The sequence below is a fragment of the Perca flavescens genome, chromosome 5 (genome assembly GCF_004354835.1).
Source record: "Perca flavescens isolate YP-PL-M2 chromosome 5, PFLA_1.0, whole genome shotgun sequence".
NCBI lineage: Eukaryota > Metazoa > Chordata > Actinopteri > Perciformes > Percidae > Perca > Perca flavescens.
The window spans coordinates 18,959,352-18,975,808 of record NC_041335.1 but is presented as its reverse complement, the minus strand read 5'-3'; the positions used below and the strand labels follow the sequence as shown (position 1 = coordinate 18,975,808).

Here is a 16,457-nt window from a genome sequence, read left to right as displayed (position 1 = left end):
AACAGGAAGCAAATTTTAGAGGCTGTAGTAGAGATTGCATACAGAGTCAATGGAAAGCATACCTGCCAACACTCCCGTTTTTCCCGGGTTTCTCCCGTTTGTTAGCCCTATCTCCCATACCCCTCCCGGTTTGTTATTTCTCCCATAATTTCTATGCATGGCCAAAACTCCTTTATGAATAATCGGACCAATATGTTTGTCTTATGTTGACCAGTTGCCAGATCTTCTATGAAACACATCCTATTCACACAATCCACACACCATATACAATTTTCAACCCTGTTTGTCACCTCAACCTGGCAACCCATAACCCAGTTGCGCAGTTGATCTCTGCACCAGCTTTGTGGAAAGTTCAGACCCGAAAGTGAGCCAATAAAAATGGCAGGTGAAGGCGGTGTTCCCGCAAAGAAATCAAAATATAGCTGTAAATTTCAACAGTGTTGGGCGCAACAATTTATATGCATCTTAGTCATATCGACAACCTCCACGCTTTTTGTAAGGTGTGTCGAATTTTTGCACACAGGCACACAGTACACTTAAAGGTCCCATGGCATGAACATTTCACTTCATGAGGTTTTTTAAAATGAATATGCGTTTCAGCCCCAGCCTGCCTATGGTCCCCCAGTGGCTAGAAATGGTGATAGGTGTAAACCGAGCCCTGGGTATCCTGCTCTGCCTTTGAGAAAATGAAAGCTCAGATGGGCCAATCAGGAATCTCTTCCTTATGAGGTCATAAGGAGCAAAGTTACCTCCCACTATCAAATAAACGTATTATTATTAGGGGACCACTGAAGTGTATATAAAAGCATCAAAGCACAAATCTCCCGGATTTTGAAAAACAAATGTTGGCAGGTATGATGGAAAGATGAAATTGGACGTGAATTAGCACGGTTCTTAAATAATCTACTTCATAAATTTACAGAGAGAACTGACATTAAGGGAGAGACTGGAGGAAAATAACAAAAAGAACTAGGGTTCTTACAGCTTACAGCTGACGTAGAGTTGGCACATTGGCTGCTTCAAATTCCCGTGAATGACATAACACACTTTTAGGCCGTGTTCCAACTGACACAAGAAATGTAGCCACCCCATTCATTTCAATGAACAAACAATAAAACGCGACGTTATCCAGCAAAGCACTGTGTTGACACAATCAAATATGTGCAAGCGCACATTCCTGCTGGATTAGATTGCTACTGTTTACCTCCCAATCATTGCAATGCAGGATGAAACAATTGTTGCCACGATAACTCTCCAGAGTTATAAAATCCTTTCTCATATAAACAGCTGTGCAATGTTGGGGCTTCTGATAATCCTTCAAACTCATAGATCTATTACTCAAATCAGCCTTCCTAATTCACTTGTCTCACCTGTTCCTAAAACCTAAATCCTTGACATAAATATGATCCTAAACATCTTAGGTAATCTAATCAAAATCCAGTTTGACTGTGACTTTATATTTAGAGGCAAGTGGCGAGGCAGAAGCTAGCTTATTTCAAAAAATCTTTCTGTCCATTACATTTATAAATTGTTCAGGGGAATATTGGGCCGAGCGTGATGGCAGTGCTACTGAAGCCTCAGGGCGGAAGTGTCAATAAGAACTTCTTCTCATTTGTTCATTTAATTGTGCATATGTGTGTCTCCTGTGTATGTGCTACTACAATATATGTTTATGCATTTATAAGCACATGCAAATAAGTATACTGTATGTACATTTTAAGTATAGTTGCATAAATATGTGTATCTATGTGTTTATGGGCACATTTTGAGTGAGTCACTTTCTCAGTGTGTGCAGTATGTATGTGGCTGTACTGGAATTCTCACAGGGACTCACATCATCAGCATTACCCTGACAGCTGACAGTAAAATCCATATCAAATCTATAACTCAATTTTCCTGTTTTTGTTCCTTTATTTTATCACCCGAATCCCTTGTCTCCCATAAATAGAGGCTGCACCATGACATGCCATTAGCTGTCCATGGATATATCATAAAAATGCAATGAAACACAGGGACAAATATTCAATAAGTGACAAACCCTGGGCCGCTGCATATTTTCCTATTCTAGATACTTCAAGAATATCTTGTCCATAGCATTACCTTCCATGCAACCAGCACACTCTTTGTCTGAGTCACATGGCTTTTATTTATTTAACATATTTATCTCTCTAGAACCACAGACAGCAATGCCTAATTTCTTCCCATCCTTCTGTCTTTCCATCTTTCTTTGTCCACATGGTCAACCTCTCTCTCTCTCTACAGTATACAGTACGGCCCTCTTTCTCGGTCATTCCTTCATCCGTCTGTCAATCTCACCCCCCCTTTCATTCTCAGTATTATTTCACCTCCCGTATTTTTGTTGCCCGGTTCATTCTGCAGAGCAGGGGGGTGATGCTGTGCTTTAGTTTGATAAATGTATGTTTAGAAAACACTCTAATTATCTCAACCAGAGCTAATAGGATAGATAATTACACATTATACACAGCGGCTCTGTCTCTCTCTCACCCTCTTTGTTTTTCCTTCATTCCCTCCCACTGCTTCTTCCATTCAGTTCTATCACCTATCCTCTCTTTCTTTCTTTCTCAAGCCCATGGTATGTGGTATCTTTTTCTGAGAGCAATGTGGTGTTTTTCACTTGTAATTGACATTAATGAGGTTTTCCTTGACTGTGTCAGGCCTTGTGAATTATGTCTGTCTGTGTCACTGGACCAGAAATATAATAGAGTAGCTGCTGAATATGATTTCATGTTGTATATGACTTTTATAAGGACAACTGGCACCGGGAAAAAAAAGTAGGCGGGAAACACAGCAGTCCGGTCTCCACATAGCTCCTACTGAACAATTTTCTGGAACCCTTGTGTAACAGACAATAAAGTACTATCTTATCTTATCTTCTCTTAAATTACTGTAATTATGGCACATTTACCTTGTTACCTGTCAATCCTAGTAATAATTGTGCAAAATTACAAATTATAAGTAAGTGTAAAATGAGTAACTATAAAAAAGAATTTGTTGCCATGGCATTGGAAGTCAGTGTAAACCTCCACCAGCACTAGCGACAGTTGCCAAGTGAAGGATATGTATCTCCGTTCCCTATTTGTTTTCATTATTATTTTCACACCATTGGTGTATTATGAATCCTGCCTGCAATCACTGCCAGTGGTACATATAATAAAAGCCATGTATTAATATTGTGTCTGATTCCATTGAGCCAGTTACACACTGAGGAAGGAGAAATATGAAGTGCTGTTCATTGTCAGGGTAACAGATATTAGTGCAGATTAACTGAAGTTTGTTTGACTGGCAGATACATTATTGCTTGGTTACATCAGTTAAAATTACTTGCATGGAGCCAACAGACCTGCTTGAACAAGAACTTTATATTGTCACCACTGCCCTGTGACATCTGGGTTCTGTTTTTTGCAACTCCACCACCGTAACTGTTGTCTACCAATATGGCATCATGACTTTGCATAAACATACACGCCACTTTCCTAAAGCCAAGTGGCGTGTTATCTGTAAGCATTTTCAGCTATCCACGTGTATGTCTACACTGTATACAGCAGATGTAAACATACCCACCACGTGGCGTCGCCACGTTGCGTGTTATCGCGAGAACGTGACGTACTATCGCGAGAACGTCACACGTGTAAAAAACAAAAAAGGTTGGGTTTAGGAAAAGAACACAGGAAAAGGCTTTAGTAACACAAAAAAGCGACAAAAACATGGAAAATAACGACAAAAACTCGCTTAGGAAAACAATAAACGGTTGGGTTTAGGAAAGAAACATTGGGGAAGGCTTAAAAAAAAAAAAAGTGCTTTACCCATCCGCCAACCCAACCGATCTTCTTATGCGGACCTACATTCCTTTATACTACCCGCTACGGCGAAAATTCATTCGTAATGTAGGTCAATGGCGGGCAAATTGCGTTGATAAACACGCTCAAAAGCGATTATACGTCTTGATAACACGCCAAAATGGCATACGAATTGGCGTGTCATACATACGCCACTTCATGAGATCTGTCTGCGTCTACTTTCAATCACAGCCTTTTCCAATATGCTACATGTTGCCACTATCAGCCTACTCTTCTCTTATCACATAGCTCAAAATAACTAACTATAGCTTGCTGTAAAATAGAGGAAATAGATATTATAAGGGGATTTTCTTACTATTATCATAAACAGGGCTCGACATTAAGGCTTGTCCGCTTGTCCGGGACAAGTGGATTTTTTGTAGGGCAAGTGGAAGAGAAATCGACTTGTCCCACTGGACAAGTGAAAACTCAAACAAAATAAAATGCCATGTTAGTTCACGTTATGTGCCACGCATTACGTCTATGTTACCGATTTGAAACGATACATTTTTCCCCCCCGCAATCCCGGGCAGCGGACCCAGCCGTAGTCGGTCAGCAGGCCACTAACGTTAGACCCAGCCCGCTGTTCAGCTCGTTCTCTGTAAGCGATGCAGCATGAAAGCACGGCGAACCTGCCGGTGTTAGTTAGCTAATGTTAGCTTGCTAACTCTGCCTTAACGTTACCTCCTCGCCACATCGTTGACAGAAAACGAGAGACCTGGTGCTAATACGGCACCGGTGCCTTAATGACAGTTATCTACCGGACCGAATTGCAACGCAGATTTCGGTGCCACTGAAATGCCTGCGCTTCTCTCTGATGCTCCGAAAACGGATGAGGGAACCTAAACATCGCCGCATGTCACGCTAGTTAACACTACACTTGGCAGCAGGTAATGTTAACCTATGGTTAACTAGCAGCTAGAGTAAACACGGTTAAAATGCTGACAGCAAAACGGTGTAAAAGTGTGTCTGTCTGTATTTCACTGGAGAGGAACGTATGACGTTGTAGCTGCTGTTGTCGGAAAAACACAGATGTTGCGTTCACTTGAAATTGGCCTCGCCATACTCGTGCTGCATTCAAAGCTGTTGTAAAATACCCTTTTCCCATCCAGAGGTCATTTTTGCCGTTCTATAATGTCGTTTTTTGCGCTCCTTTTTTAAACAAATAAATAAATAACATGCTGATTAAATATCAGGTAATAATCAACTGTAAAGTAGCTACAGCTTTTAAAGGATCTCTAAATCAGCCTCTGCTGGGTAGAAATTAGTGAAATTGTATAAAAAAATATATATATATAATAGTTAACACCAACATTAAGTGGCAAAATCCATTGTTATGTCTACAAAATTATTTTAGATATAGTATAAGTTCAAGTTTAAGTCACCACTATGTCTGGTCAAAATATTGACTTAGTATCTCAGAATATAAACTAAGAATCTCAAAGTATTGAGAAAATGTAAAATATTGCTTTAGAATCTCAATATATTGACTTATCTTAAAATATTGACTTAGTATCTCAATATATTGACTTATCCCAAAATATTGACTTAGTATCTCAATATACTGATTTAGTAACTCAGAATATTGACTAAGAATCTCAAACCAATAAGAACATTTAAAATATTGACTTACAATCTTAATAAATTGACTCAACATCTCAAAGTATCGACTTAGTATCTCAATATATAGACTTAGTAACTTAGAATATTGACTGGGAATCTGAAAGTAATGACAAACTTTAAAATACTGACTTAGAATCTCAAGATATTAACTTCTGCACACCGGTGTGCAACATATTACTTTGTACTATGAAGTCTGGAGATCCTTTTTTCTTGTTCAATGGGAAATCTATTGTTGGGACACGTTTGTTTCTACTTTTTCAACTGAATTTTATTAATGCTGATAGTGTTTGGATGCTTTCAACGGTTTGTTCGAATTCTGCATTAGCAAAACAATTTTTTTTTATAAAATGATGACTCTTTACCCGGACAAGTGACTTTTGTGCACGGACAAGTGAAACGTAAATGTACTTGTCCGAAGGACAAGTGCCTCAAAAAGTTAATGTCAAGCCCTGATAAACATTGCTTATTGCCCAGCATGGATAATCAAACTTCAAAGCTGATGTTTCTCTAGGAGAGTTTTACTTAGGTAATGTTAGTTATGTATTAGCAAGCTAAGACATTTGCAAACATAGTACTATAGCTTTCTAATTTATCCACATTCCACTATAACACAAACGCATACTGTGTACAAAATGCAGCTTTAGCTTAGCTTACAGACTTGTCACTCGTTTTTAATACAAGACACCCAGGCTCTACCCTCAACCTTTAGTCATCTTGCCATCAGGAGCCAGGCAGCCTTTTTGACTCAGCGAGTACATTATCATACTCTCTTACTTACCACTCAGCTAAGTAGCAGTATTAGGGGCTGGTATGAAGGGGTCCAAAGTAACTTTTTGTCCACCTGCCAAATACTAGTGAATGTTAAAATTGTTCTTATTTTTGGCTGGTGAGTTAAACAAATCTACCAGTTACTTGCATATTTTATCAGCATTTGGCTGGTAAATGGTGCTAATATTGAACCCTGCTTACATGTGTTGAATGGGAGCGCAAGGACAACTGGTGTCCGGCCAATTGTGGTGGGCTAGTCTGGGTCTCAAAAGTCCAGAGCAGATTTTTTTACCTCTTTTTTTTCACTGCCCACAATTCACTGATAGTGCACTTATAAATGAAAGTGCACTTTACATTAAAGCTATTGCCAACACCTTATTATTTAACCAATGCCCTTGCCATTGACAACCGCTCACTTTCACTGAGTATAACAATAACTGTCCATCAAGACCTCTAATAATCTCAACATCATTGGCAACAGAACAAAATCGACAGAGGCAGACACATATTGGTGAAAAAATGAGTGACAGACAAAATGCTGTGTCAAACCTCTCTCCTATCGCTTCAAGGGACAGGGCAATATTTCACTGATCTATAGGAGAGGAATTCCAGTACCTCTGGGTAAAACATAGGTCCAAATTAAATTCCACACTTATTCTCTCCCAGCGCTGCCTGAGGGTATCCCACGACCTCAGCAACACAAAGGTCATAATAAAGAAGGGTTGGCCCGGAGAAAGGAAATGAAGGCAGGAGATGGAGAGGAGGGAATGTGGGGTAGGAGGAGGAAGAAAAAAGGCATGAAAGGGACAGAAGAGAAAAGGAGGGAGGAGAGAACAGAACAAGAGAGAGTAAGATGGGGATCAGGAGAAATAACACTGGAAAAGAGCACTGGATTAGACGTGGGAGAAAAGCAAACTCTCATTTAAGATATGCTCTACTCATAATCATCTCTTCTTGCACATCTGTCATTTTTGCTTCTCCACAGACAAGTAATCATCTTCTATCAGATCCAGACCTGCAGCTAAAGTACAGATCTAACATAGCTTCAAATATTTGAACTAGTTGAGGTGTGTTTGATTTAGACAGGAGGAAATGTAAGCATCCTTTGAATGAGGGCACACCGCAAGATAAGAAAAATCAACCTAAATAAATCATGCCATGTCTGGTATTCAATGTGTATTAACCACTGTTTGGCAATCTTATCCTTATATAGGGGATTTGGAAATAGACCGATTTGGGAATACAATAAATTATCATGAACTGCAACTTAATAAACAAAAGATCTGGATAATAAAAAGCAGAGCGGCTAATAGCAAAGACAGAGGGAAGACTAATAAATATCTTCTGGAGAGTCAGATAACAAGTCTCCCTGTTGTGTTTAATGCACCCCACAAGACAGCTTCTATCATTTCAACTGACGTGATACATCTTTAATATTTTCGATTTCAAAAGCCATGCAGTGTGAATAATTTCTCTAATAAAATGCCGACCTCTACTGCTCGATGAAGCTTTTAAGTCAAAGTACAGAAGACATTAACTCTCAATCAGAAAACAAATAACAAAGACGTACGTACTTTCTGCCTTTATTCTTTTTTTTTCTTTTTTGTCTTTCTCCCCTTCTCATGATCGTGATCGTTTCCTAATTAGACACTTTTAATATCCGTCCCAGTGGGGTAGGCCGTTACCAGGGATACAGCCTAGGCTGCAGCGCGGCATGTGGCTAACTGTTATAGCTAAGACGTCGGCTGGTGATTTTTCATTAACTGGTCATATAGGAGGCTCTGTGTGAAGCCGTTACATGTGGCCTCAGATTTTCTCCAAAGAGCACTCAGAGTTACGACCCAGAAAGCAAAAAAGAGCAAGACAGGGAGGTAAATATGGAGGTAACAGTGTGTATTTAAAGAAAAGTTAAATTAAATTTTAAATTTTTCAGTTTTTTTGTTAGTTTTGTGCCAATTTAGAAAGTCCGAACCTTGCTCGCTACAGCCCTTGTCACAGCTAACCCTGCTGTTTGGCCGAGGAGTGCTGCAGACCTCTGTGTCCCCGTCTTCTCACATGACCTCACCAGCTCCCCACCTGCTACTGCAGTAATTTATTTTGGTCCTTATTAATAATTTTACAAAAATAATGCACATAAAAATAAATACATAACAATAAGGCATTTAATTAAAAATATTAAAGAAATATTGACCGAAAAAGTTATAGTCTGAAGCTTATTATACCTACACGTTTTACATATGATATTCTAATAGGCCACCCTTTCACTACTAGCTTTAGGCTACACAAAAACAAAACAAAACCAAGCTGGAGGTGCAGCTATCGGGAAGTTGAAGCCATTGTTAAATATTTAAACACCCTGTGTGTCTGGGATTGAATGAAAGTACCACTGATCATTTAAACTTGCAGACCTCAGACACCCAGACTTTTACATGATAATGTGAAACACAGACACTATGTGGACTGTGTGTAGTATGGCTGTCAAGTTTCCTACTGTCTAGTGCAATGAGGATTCTGGGTGAGCGGGATCATCCATCAGCACAATAGACTGCAGTCTGACACAATACTACACAGAGCCATTGTCATGAAAAATGGCAAACGGCGCAGACAGCTATATGAGGTGGAGACTATTACAGAGGTGATCAGCACCAGATCCGTAATGGATCATTCTCAGTTTTCTAATGAGTCTCATCACACTCGCTTAAGTTCGTTTGTGATGTGCACAATATGTGAGTGATCCACATTAACTGAATGCATAAACAACGTAACGCTAACAATAATGCAAACATAACACAAGTTGGCGACAAAGTTTGTCCACCTGCAATAAAAACTACTTATAGTTAAAAAACTGACAAATTGACAGATGGCATGCTCTGCCCAGTGGTTTATTAGTTGCTGAGACATACAATACAACTCATCAAGAAAGCAAATATGATATTCCTTACTATCCAGAGGGTTTTATGACATTACTATTTTACTCTGCTGGGCACAGCAGGGTGGCACAGGGAATAAAGTGACACTTCTTATCCTCACTACATATGAAGGCAAAATAATTTCCCAATGGACATTGCTGATGTATAACATTAGTATGTTCATTTACTAATGCAGGTGTATTTGGTAATATTTTCACATTAACACCTGTATATTTCTCAGGCTCCGCTCCTCATTCGCTGGGGCAGTAGTTCTCAATCCTGCTGCTGCGTACACAGAGTCCTGCTGGTTTTATGTCCTACCAGGTACTTAATTGCATTCACTTGGTGTATGAGGAGTAAATCACTCCTTGATTAGACAGCAGGAACGAAAATCAGCAGGGCTCTGTGTCCTGACGGCAAGGACTGATAACTTCTGGGCCCATGTGAGACCTAAGCACGGCTGTTTTCTAACTTGTGAAATATCATTTTTTACAAATTAGCATTTTTATTAGTGAGACTTTTAAATAACTTTCTCTGAAAAAAGAATGCTTTTCTGTATTGTCTGTACTGCATAGATGTAACCGTTTAAAAGTCTATCTAATATTGGACCACATAGGATAGCACTCCCATCCTGCACTACTACACTCTTTTCTGTTTAAACGTCATGTAAACGAGAAACCTGTGTATCTAACTGGGATTCTAGTAGGCTGTTGGCCTACCTAGTCTCTTGAGTGCCTGTAATGGCGTTTTTCCATTACATGGTACCTGCTCGACTCGCCGTTTTTGGTTTTCCATTACGAAAAAAACTCCCTGGTACCTGCTAACAGGTACTTTTTTAAGTATCACCTCCGTCGAGGTTCCAAGCGAGCTGAGGCGATACCAAAAGGTGATGTGAAAACCTGCAGACTACTGATTGGTCGGAGAGAATCGTCACTAATCCCTGCATCGTCATTGCTAGCGACAGACGGGGGCGTCCTGAATAAAAGCGCCATTTTTAAATAGTTCAGCCAGCGGTGTTTTTTTTGCTGCCTCCAGCTCCTTTTGAAACTAAATTTGTCTTCTGGCTGTGGCAACAGCCACATGCCAAGAGTCAAAAACAACTAGCGATCGCGAAAACTAAAAATGTTCTTGACCGGTCACCGAGCCTCATTAACCGGTTGAAACCGGTTAACCGTTTAGTTTAAAATATGCTACGCTATTTGAAATAACAGCCATTTCGAGCCGCGCCTGCAATTTCTCAACTCTGTTGCATCTCTCTCACACACACACACACACACACACACACACACACACACACACACACACACACACACACACACACACACACACTGCCCCGGCACCGCCCTTCCACTCACGTCACGTTTTTTAAATCCCCTACAGCGCGAAACAAGTCCCGCAAATGCGGCGCAGAGGAGCTTGTATGTAATCGGAGGACAAATGGCTCCTTAGTTTCAAAATAGTTTGGGTACAAGCCAGGTGATCGCATTTAAAATAGTCGTTTGTCTAGCGTTAGAAGCTCATTAGAAACATTGCCGCGGCTCATTTGAGAAAATGACAGCTCCGAAGAGACGCCGCTTTAGTTTGAGTGTAGTGCTAACAATAATAAAGAAAGATGATGATCATCATCACCTTATCTGTTACCACTGAAATGCAGATGTAATGTGTTTCCAAATATAAGCCCATCTTATGCGGAATATTGCCTAATAGACTGCAACAGGATACAACCAATGGATAAAACAGGCACCTTCAGAATGAGTAAAACAGGCGATTAGGCCTAACAAAATTAATTGTTTGGCTGCGGTGTTACACCGAAAGCTGTGACCCATCAGGAACTGTGACCGCAGAGGGTGCTGTTGCACATCGTCTGCTCGTGCGTGCTAGACAATGGAGGGCGAAGAAGAGCGCCTACGCAAAAGGAGTAAACATTAATACATTACGTCCACGGATGCAAGCTGTATGATTATTCGCGATTTGTTATTGCTTCCTAATAAGGCTCTTTATTTGCGTTGAGCCGACTTTTAAAAAAAGTGGAGATGGTTGGAATATTTCTTCTCATTACATCCTCTCTGCTATCCTTCTCCCTTTTGGCTTTTTGTTTTGTGGCTCCACTGCTCCACCGTTTTTTGTTTGTTTGTTCATGTCCTCAACTCTCTTTTTTTTCGCTCATCTTCTGTCTTGCCGCTATCAGTTTCCGCGGTAACCTGACTCATTGTCATCATCATCAGACACAGCCGACAGCCAAAAATTGATCATGATACTTTTTTGTGTGTAAATAAATTATTATTAACACTCATACACACAACACACACACTCAATAGAGCCCACACAGTTAGTGGGGTCTTGGAGGCCCCCTAGTGGTCGGAGGCCCCTGGGCACCGGCCCAATCGGCCCGGGGGTAAATCCGGCCTTGAGTCGAGTCGAGCCGAGAAGAGTAGAGTAGAGCTGGTAATAGCAGTGGGTAAGCACCATAAACGTACTGCTGGAGGAAAACCCCTGCTGCAATGTTACTGTGAGGAAGTTAGTCATAATAGCAGCGTATAACTAAGTAAGAGATATGTATGACAAACTAAACTTGGTGATGTGGAGCAGTACACCTACAATAGAAAATTGTGCCCTCTGTGATGAGTGTCGTATTACCCTTTAAACTGTCTCTCTAGAGAGCAGCATAGTTTGCAGAGTTAAGATCAGTTTTGGAGACCTTTGCCTCGAGATTTAGATAACACTTCTGACCTTTGGAGTGAATCAGAGTAAACACCAGCTGGTACCCAGAAGGGTACTTGAAAATACAAATTGAGTACCTTGAATATTTAAAATGCTGTAGTATACACAGCAGAAAATTTACATATTTCTTTCCAGGAATATTTTTTCAATACTAGAATCAGTAAGTAACTGCTAACCCCCCATGTCAGGCTGCTTCTCTGTATTTGTCCGTTAGCACATTATTTATCATACAGGGAAAGGAAATCCAGCTTTCACAATGCAAACATGGTCTCTTTTTCAAATGTAGGACCATTGTTGCAGTTGTAGTAGAGTGATGTAATGTAGTTAAAGACAAGGGTTTTTAGCAATAATTCCAATAATTTAAAATGTTAAATTGTATGCAATCATAAAACACACAGCCCTGGAAATAATGGCAGTCTGAATTTACAGTATTTTCAATGTTCACTTTGGCTGTGCTGTTACCATCTCATAGCAAGATAAAGATAGTTAAACTTTCATACATTTATACTGAGCACCCAATCATCTTTGAAGAATATGGAATTATAATTGTTCAATAATATTTAACTAAATAGAAATCATTTGAAACCCCAAAAATCTACAATTAAATCATGAAACAAATTGCCACTTTTGAACACAACATCCTCTGATTTCATTTTAATCATTGACGTTTGTCCTTTCATTTTTAACCTTTACAAATGTTGTTAATATTCAGGTCACTGATGGAAAGTTACCCTGAAGGAGTCAGTGAACTTTTAAATGTATTGAAACCTGTTTGGTTCAGATAAATGAGTCTCTGTTAGGCAATCTTGTGTATCACTGCCTTAAGATTGATGCCCAGTGGTTATAGAAATACTCAGATTTGCATGTATTGTTATTTAACATATAATTATGTGATATGTATGTATGTTTGCAATAACACTGTATTATAACAACGTATTATAGTATATAAAATGTACGTATAATCATGTAAAAGCATGATCTCGTTTTGTTTTAGCTTCAGGCAATACTCATAAAAGTTTGATCATAAATAACAATAACAATAATTATTTAGAAATACAACTAAATTAAGTAACACTTGGAAGTGGAAAGAGTCACGTCTGTTAATATATTATACAGTATTTGGTTTATATTTACATCAGTAAATACGTCTGAGAGTAAAAAAAAAAAAAAAAAGCCAGGAAAGAAACATGGCAGAGGAACAAGAAACTAAATTGTGACCTGTTTTCTGTCTTCAGTATCAGTGAGCATTAGGAAGGAAGTCAAAATAAAATCAACTGCTGGAAAACAGCACACTTGGCATAGTGGGTCAGATGCTACCGCTGCGATGGCCAATTTATGAAAGGAAAAACTGGCATGTAATGCTGTTTTACTTCATTTTAGACTCCTCTGTTAAGTAGGTTTTAACGGCTTTACGTGGCATGAGGATAAGAGAGAGTGAGACAAAGACAACTGTCGGGGGATGCTGGGAGACAGAAGGAAACAGACTTACTTTAGCCAGCGGTGCCAGACGTTCTGTGGCTGATTTGAAAACCGCTGTGTGCTGCTTTTTGTACTCCTCTGTCTTCTTTTCTGTCTGAAAGAAAACACAGCATTCACACACATTGTATACACACACACACACACACACACACACACACACACACACACACACACACACACACACACACACACACACACACACACACACACACACACACACACACACACACACACGTTGCAATGAGGATATGAATAACAGAGCTTTATATTTCAGCCTAATTAATATCAGAAAAATGAATGAATAGCAATTATATTGATGGATCTTCCTACCTCATACTGCCCTGGACTTGGGGCCTCTATCGATTCCTTGTTGTGGAAGAAGGAGTTGCGTTGAGCAGTGGAACCAAAGCCTCCCTTCCTGGTTCTCTCTAAAACTGCCTTTTTAAAACTCTCCCGGGCTAAACCATGCTCAAACACATTATATGACCCTGGACCTACACAGAGTACAGGAAGATGGGATTATTGTGGGTATTTGTGTAGAGAATGTTTTTATATAGTCCTTCTTTTCACTGTCCTGAGATAAAATGGTCCAAGACAACATGCTGGAGTGATTACTTTCCATCAAACCTATTATTATTATTATTAATATTATTATTATTATTAAACCTCTATGATTATGCAAATTAATTTAAATAGACTTACAGTAAAGATGCAGGCATTAGACACATGTAGTGGAGGTGTAGATTCGGCTTAGTGTCTTTAGTTCTGGCAGTGTGTATGTAGTGTTGGCTTTCACTGAAAATGACGCCTGCACTGCACCAAATTTCATATGGAGACACTCATGTGTTACTGCTATTTTAATAGCTGTCTCATTAACAGCCTTTGGCAACAGCTTGAGAAGAAAATGCTTAAAAGCACAGAAGAATGATCCTCCATTTTTATAATACCATGGCTGACCACTCACAAGCAATTTAGAGCCCCAAGCAAATCAGAATTCATAAACATGATGATACAAATACACAGGTAAACACAGAAATGCAACTACATGCAAGGCAACGCAAATGTGAAACTGTGAAAGCTGACTGGATTGGATTTTTTTTCATTGGATTTAAATATAAAATATTTCAAAAATTCTACAAAAGTAAGAAATTGATGAAGAACCAATTATTTGTACCAAGAAACAACAACAAGCAAGAAAATGCAAGTACACCTTCTGTACAATGTCTAATAACATAACAAGGAAGGGCCTTAAAATCAGCCAAAAAACAAGTGTAGACTCACCTGCTCCACAATATATACGTCAAAACGCTCCTTCAGACCTGCACTTTAACTTCACACTAAAATGTAATCTTTCCAGATAAATCATGAACTGCCTTCAAATTCAATCATACTTAGAGACATTTGAGGAAAGAACACAAAATCAGATCTAAATGTTAGTGTGGTGGTAAAGTCTGAAATTGTTTTTATAAATGGCTGTATACTGTATATTTAAAAAAAAGATTATGATTTCAAACCTATTTTAGAATTCCACGCTGTAATTTCAAATGCTACACCTATAAAATGGTTCAGTATTGGGACAATAAGATCACACACACACACTCACACACTGCACAATAACCAGAGCAGAAGTCAGGTCTCTTTCAGATCATTTTAAAATGTTAAAGTAGCACACTTAATAATGACTCGTTAGATTGAATATAATGGCCATGCCAAGTTAAAATTGGAACTTTTAAAGAACATGGGTTAGAAAAAAAGAGAATGGGATTCCGCAAGAAAATTATAAGGTGACACTCAAGTTGTAATGATGTCTGACAGGTTACCTCTTAGGGCTAGATCCATGTTTAGAAATCTATTTATGTATAAGAAATCAGTGCAAAGAAATACCATATTTTAAAAAACAATGCTAGATCCCTGTAAAAGAGAAAACTGGATTGCATCTGTAAAATATACTACGTATATCAAAAAGGAATATCACTTTGAACAGCATCCAAATTAAACACAACAGAGATGGGCACACACACAACCACACACATACTGACCTGGTGTGGAGCCATTTTTGTGGTTATGAGTGAAACGCACAGCGGTGATGCCAAATGGGCTTTTCTTCATTCCCGTGGTCCTCTTCAGCAGCTCCAGGGCACACCGTGGGTCATTATATATACCAACAGGGGGCGACACTTCTTTCGCAGGACTAAACCTCTAACGGAGGGAGATAAAAGGGAATAAGAGAGATAAAGGTTAGAATAAGACACTGAAAGACTGAAATTGTACAATTTAATGATGAATAGCACTTTCTATTGATGAAACTAAGATCAGCACTGTTTTAAAATTATAAATATTCCATTTATTTTCTCTAACCAGTGCCCATCTGGAACACCAAAACAAATCCAGTTGTGATTAGATGCTTTATCCACAGGAACAAAGAATCAACATCTCAGTTATTGATACCAAGCAGAGACAGAACCTGACCAAATACAGCCTAACTGCCCACAGCCCACATGTAGACAAGACTAATCTATAATCACACTATCAGCCTTGTGGCGTTTTACTGCTCATTACACACCAGAAAGCAAAATGATGAAGGATGGAAGGGGACATGTTTTTAAGTGTGTGTCCTTAGTAGGGATGCACCGATTTATTGGCTGAACATTGGGATCGGCCAATGTTCGCCTTGTTGACTGCCATCGGCCGTTTGGCAATTATGATGGCATTCACTGATGGCAGTGGCCGATTTTTATATGTTGTTTTTTTGCAGTCGGACTCAGACAACACAGTCCGCCAGCATATGCTGCTGCTGATTCAGAGAAGAAGCCACTGACTGGACACAACGCTGGCATGATGTATGATAAGAGGTCAAAGGGTGCCGTGCGCACGTGTGGTTTGTTTACATTCAAAGTAAATGTCGGCCGTGTTGGGAGTATTACACCCTGTTGGATAAAGAGCAGTGACATAAACTGCCACCAGCAAGACTCATTCAATTATAACCACAGCATTTAAGAAAGGGAGAAAATTCCCCACAGACAGCACCACAGCTAAAGGGATTACTAACAAGGTGATGGAGTTCATCGCATTAGATGACCAGGCCAACATGCAGCCCAGT

At 39.4% G+C, this 16,457-nt stretch overlaps 1 protein-coding gene across 1 annotated transcript in view; it reads right to left on the bottom strand.

Moving 5' to 3' along the window:
- Positions 1 to 16,457, bottom strand: part of stpg2 (sperm-tail PG-rich repeat containing 2) — a 55,987-nt gene that overhangs the window by 21,649 nt on the left and 17,881 nt on the right. Inside the window, exons 8-10 of the mRNA XM_028578212.1 lie at positions 15,397 to 15,556; positions 13,688 to 13,851; positions 13,368 to 13,451 (exon numbers count right to left, since the gene is read on the bottom strand). Coding sequence (XP_028434013.1) covers positions 13,368 to 13,451; positions 13,688 to 13,851; positions 15,397 to 15,556 — 408 coding nt within the window. The remainder of the gene's footprint in view (positions 1 to 13,367; positions 13,452 to 13,687; positions 13,852 to 15,396; positions 15,557 to 16,457) is intronic.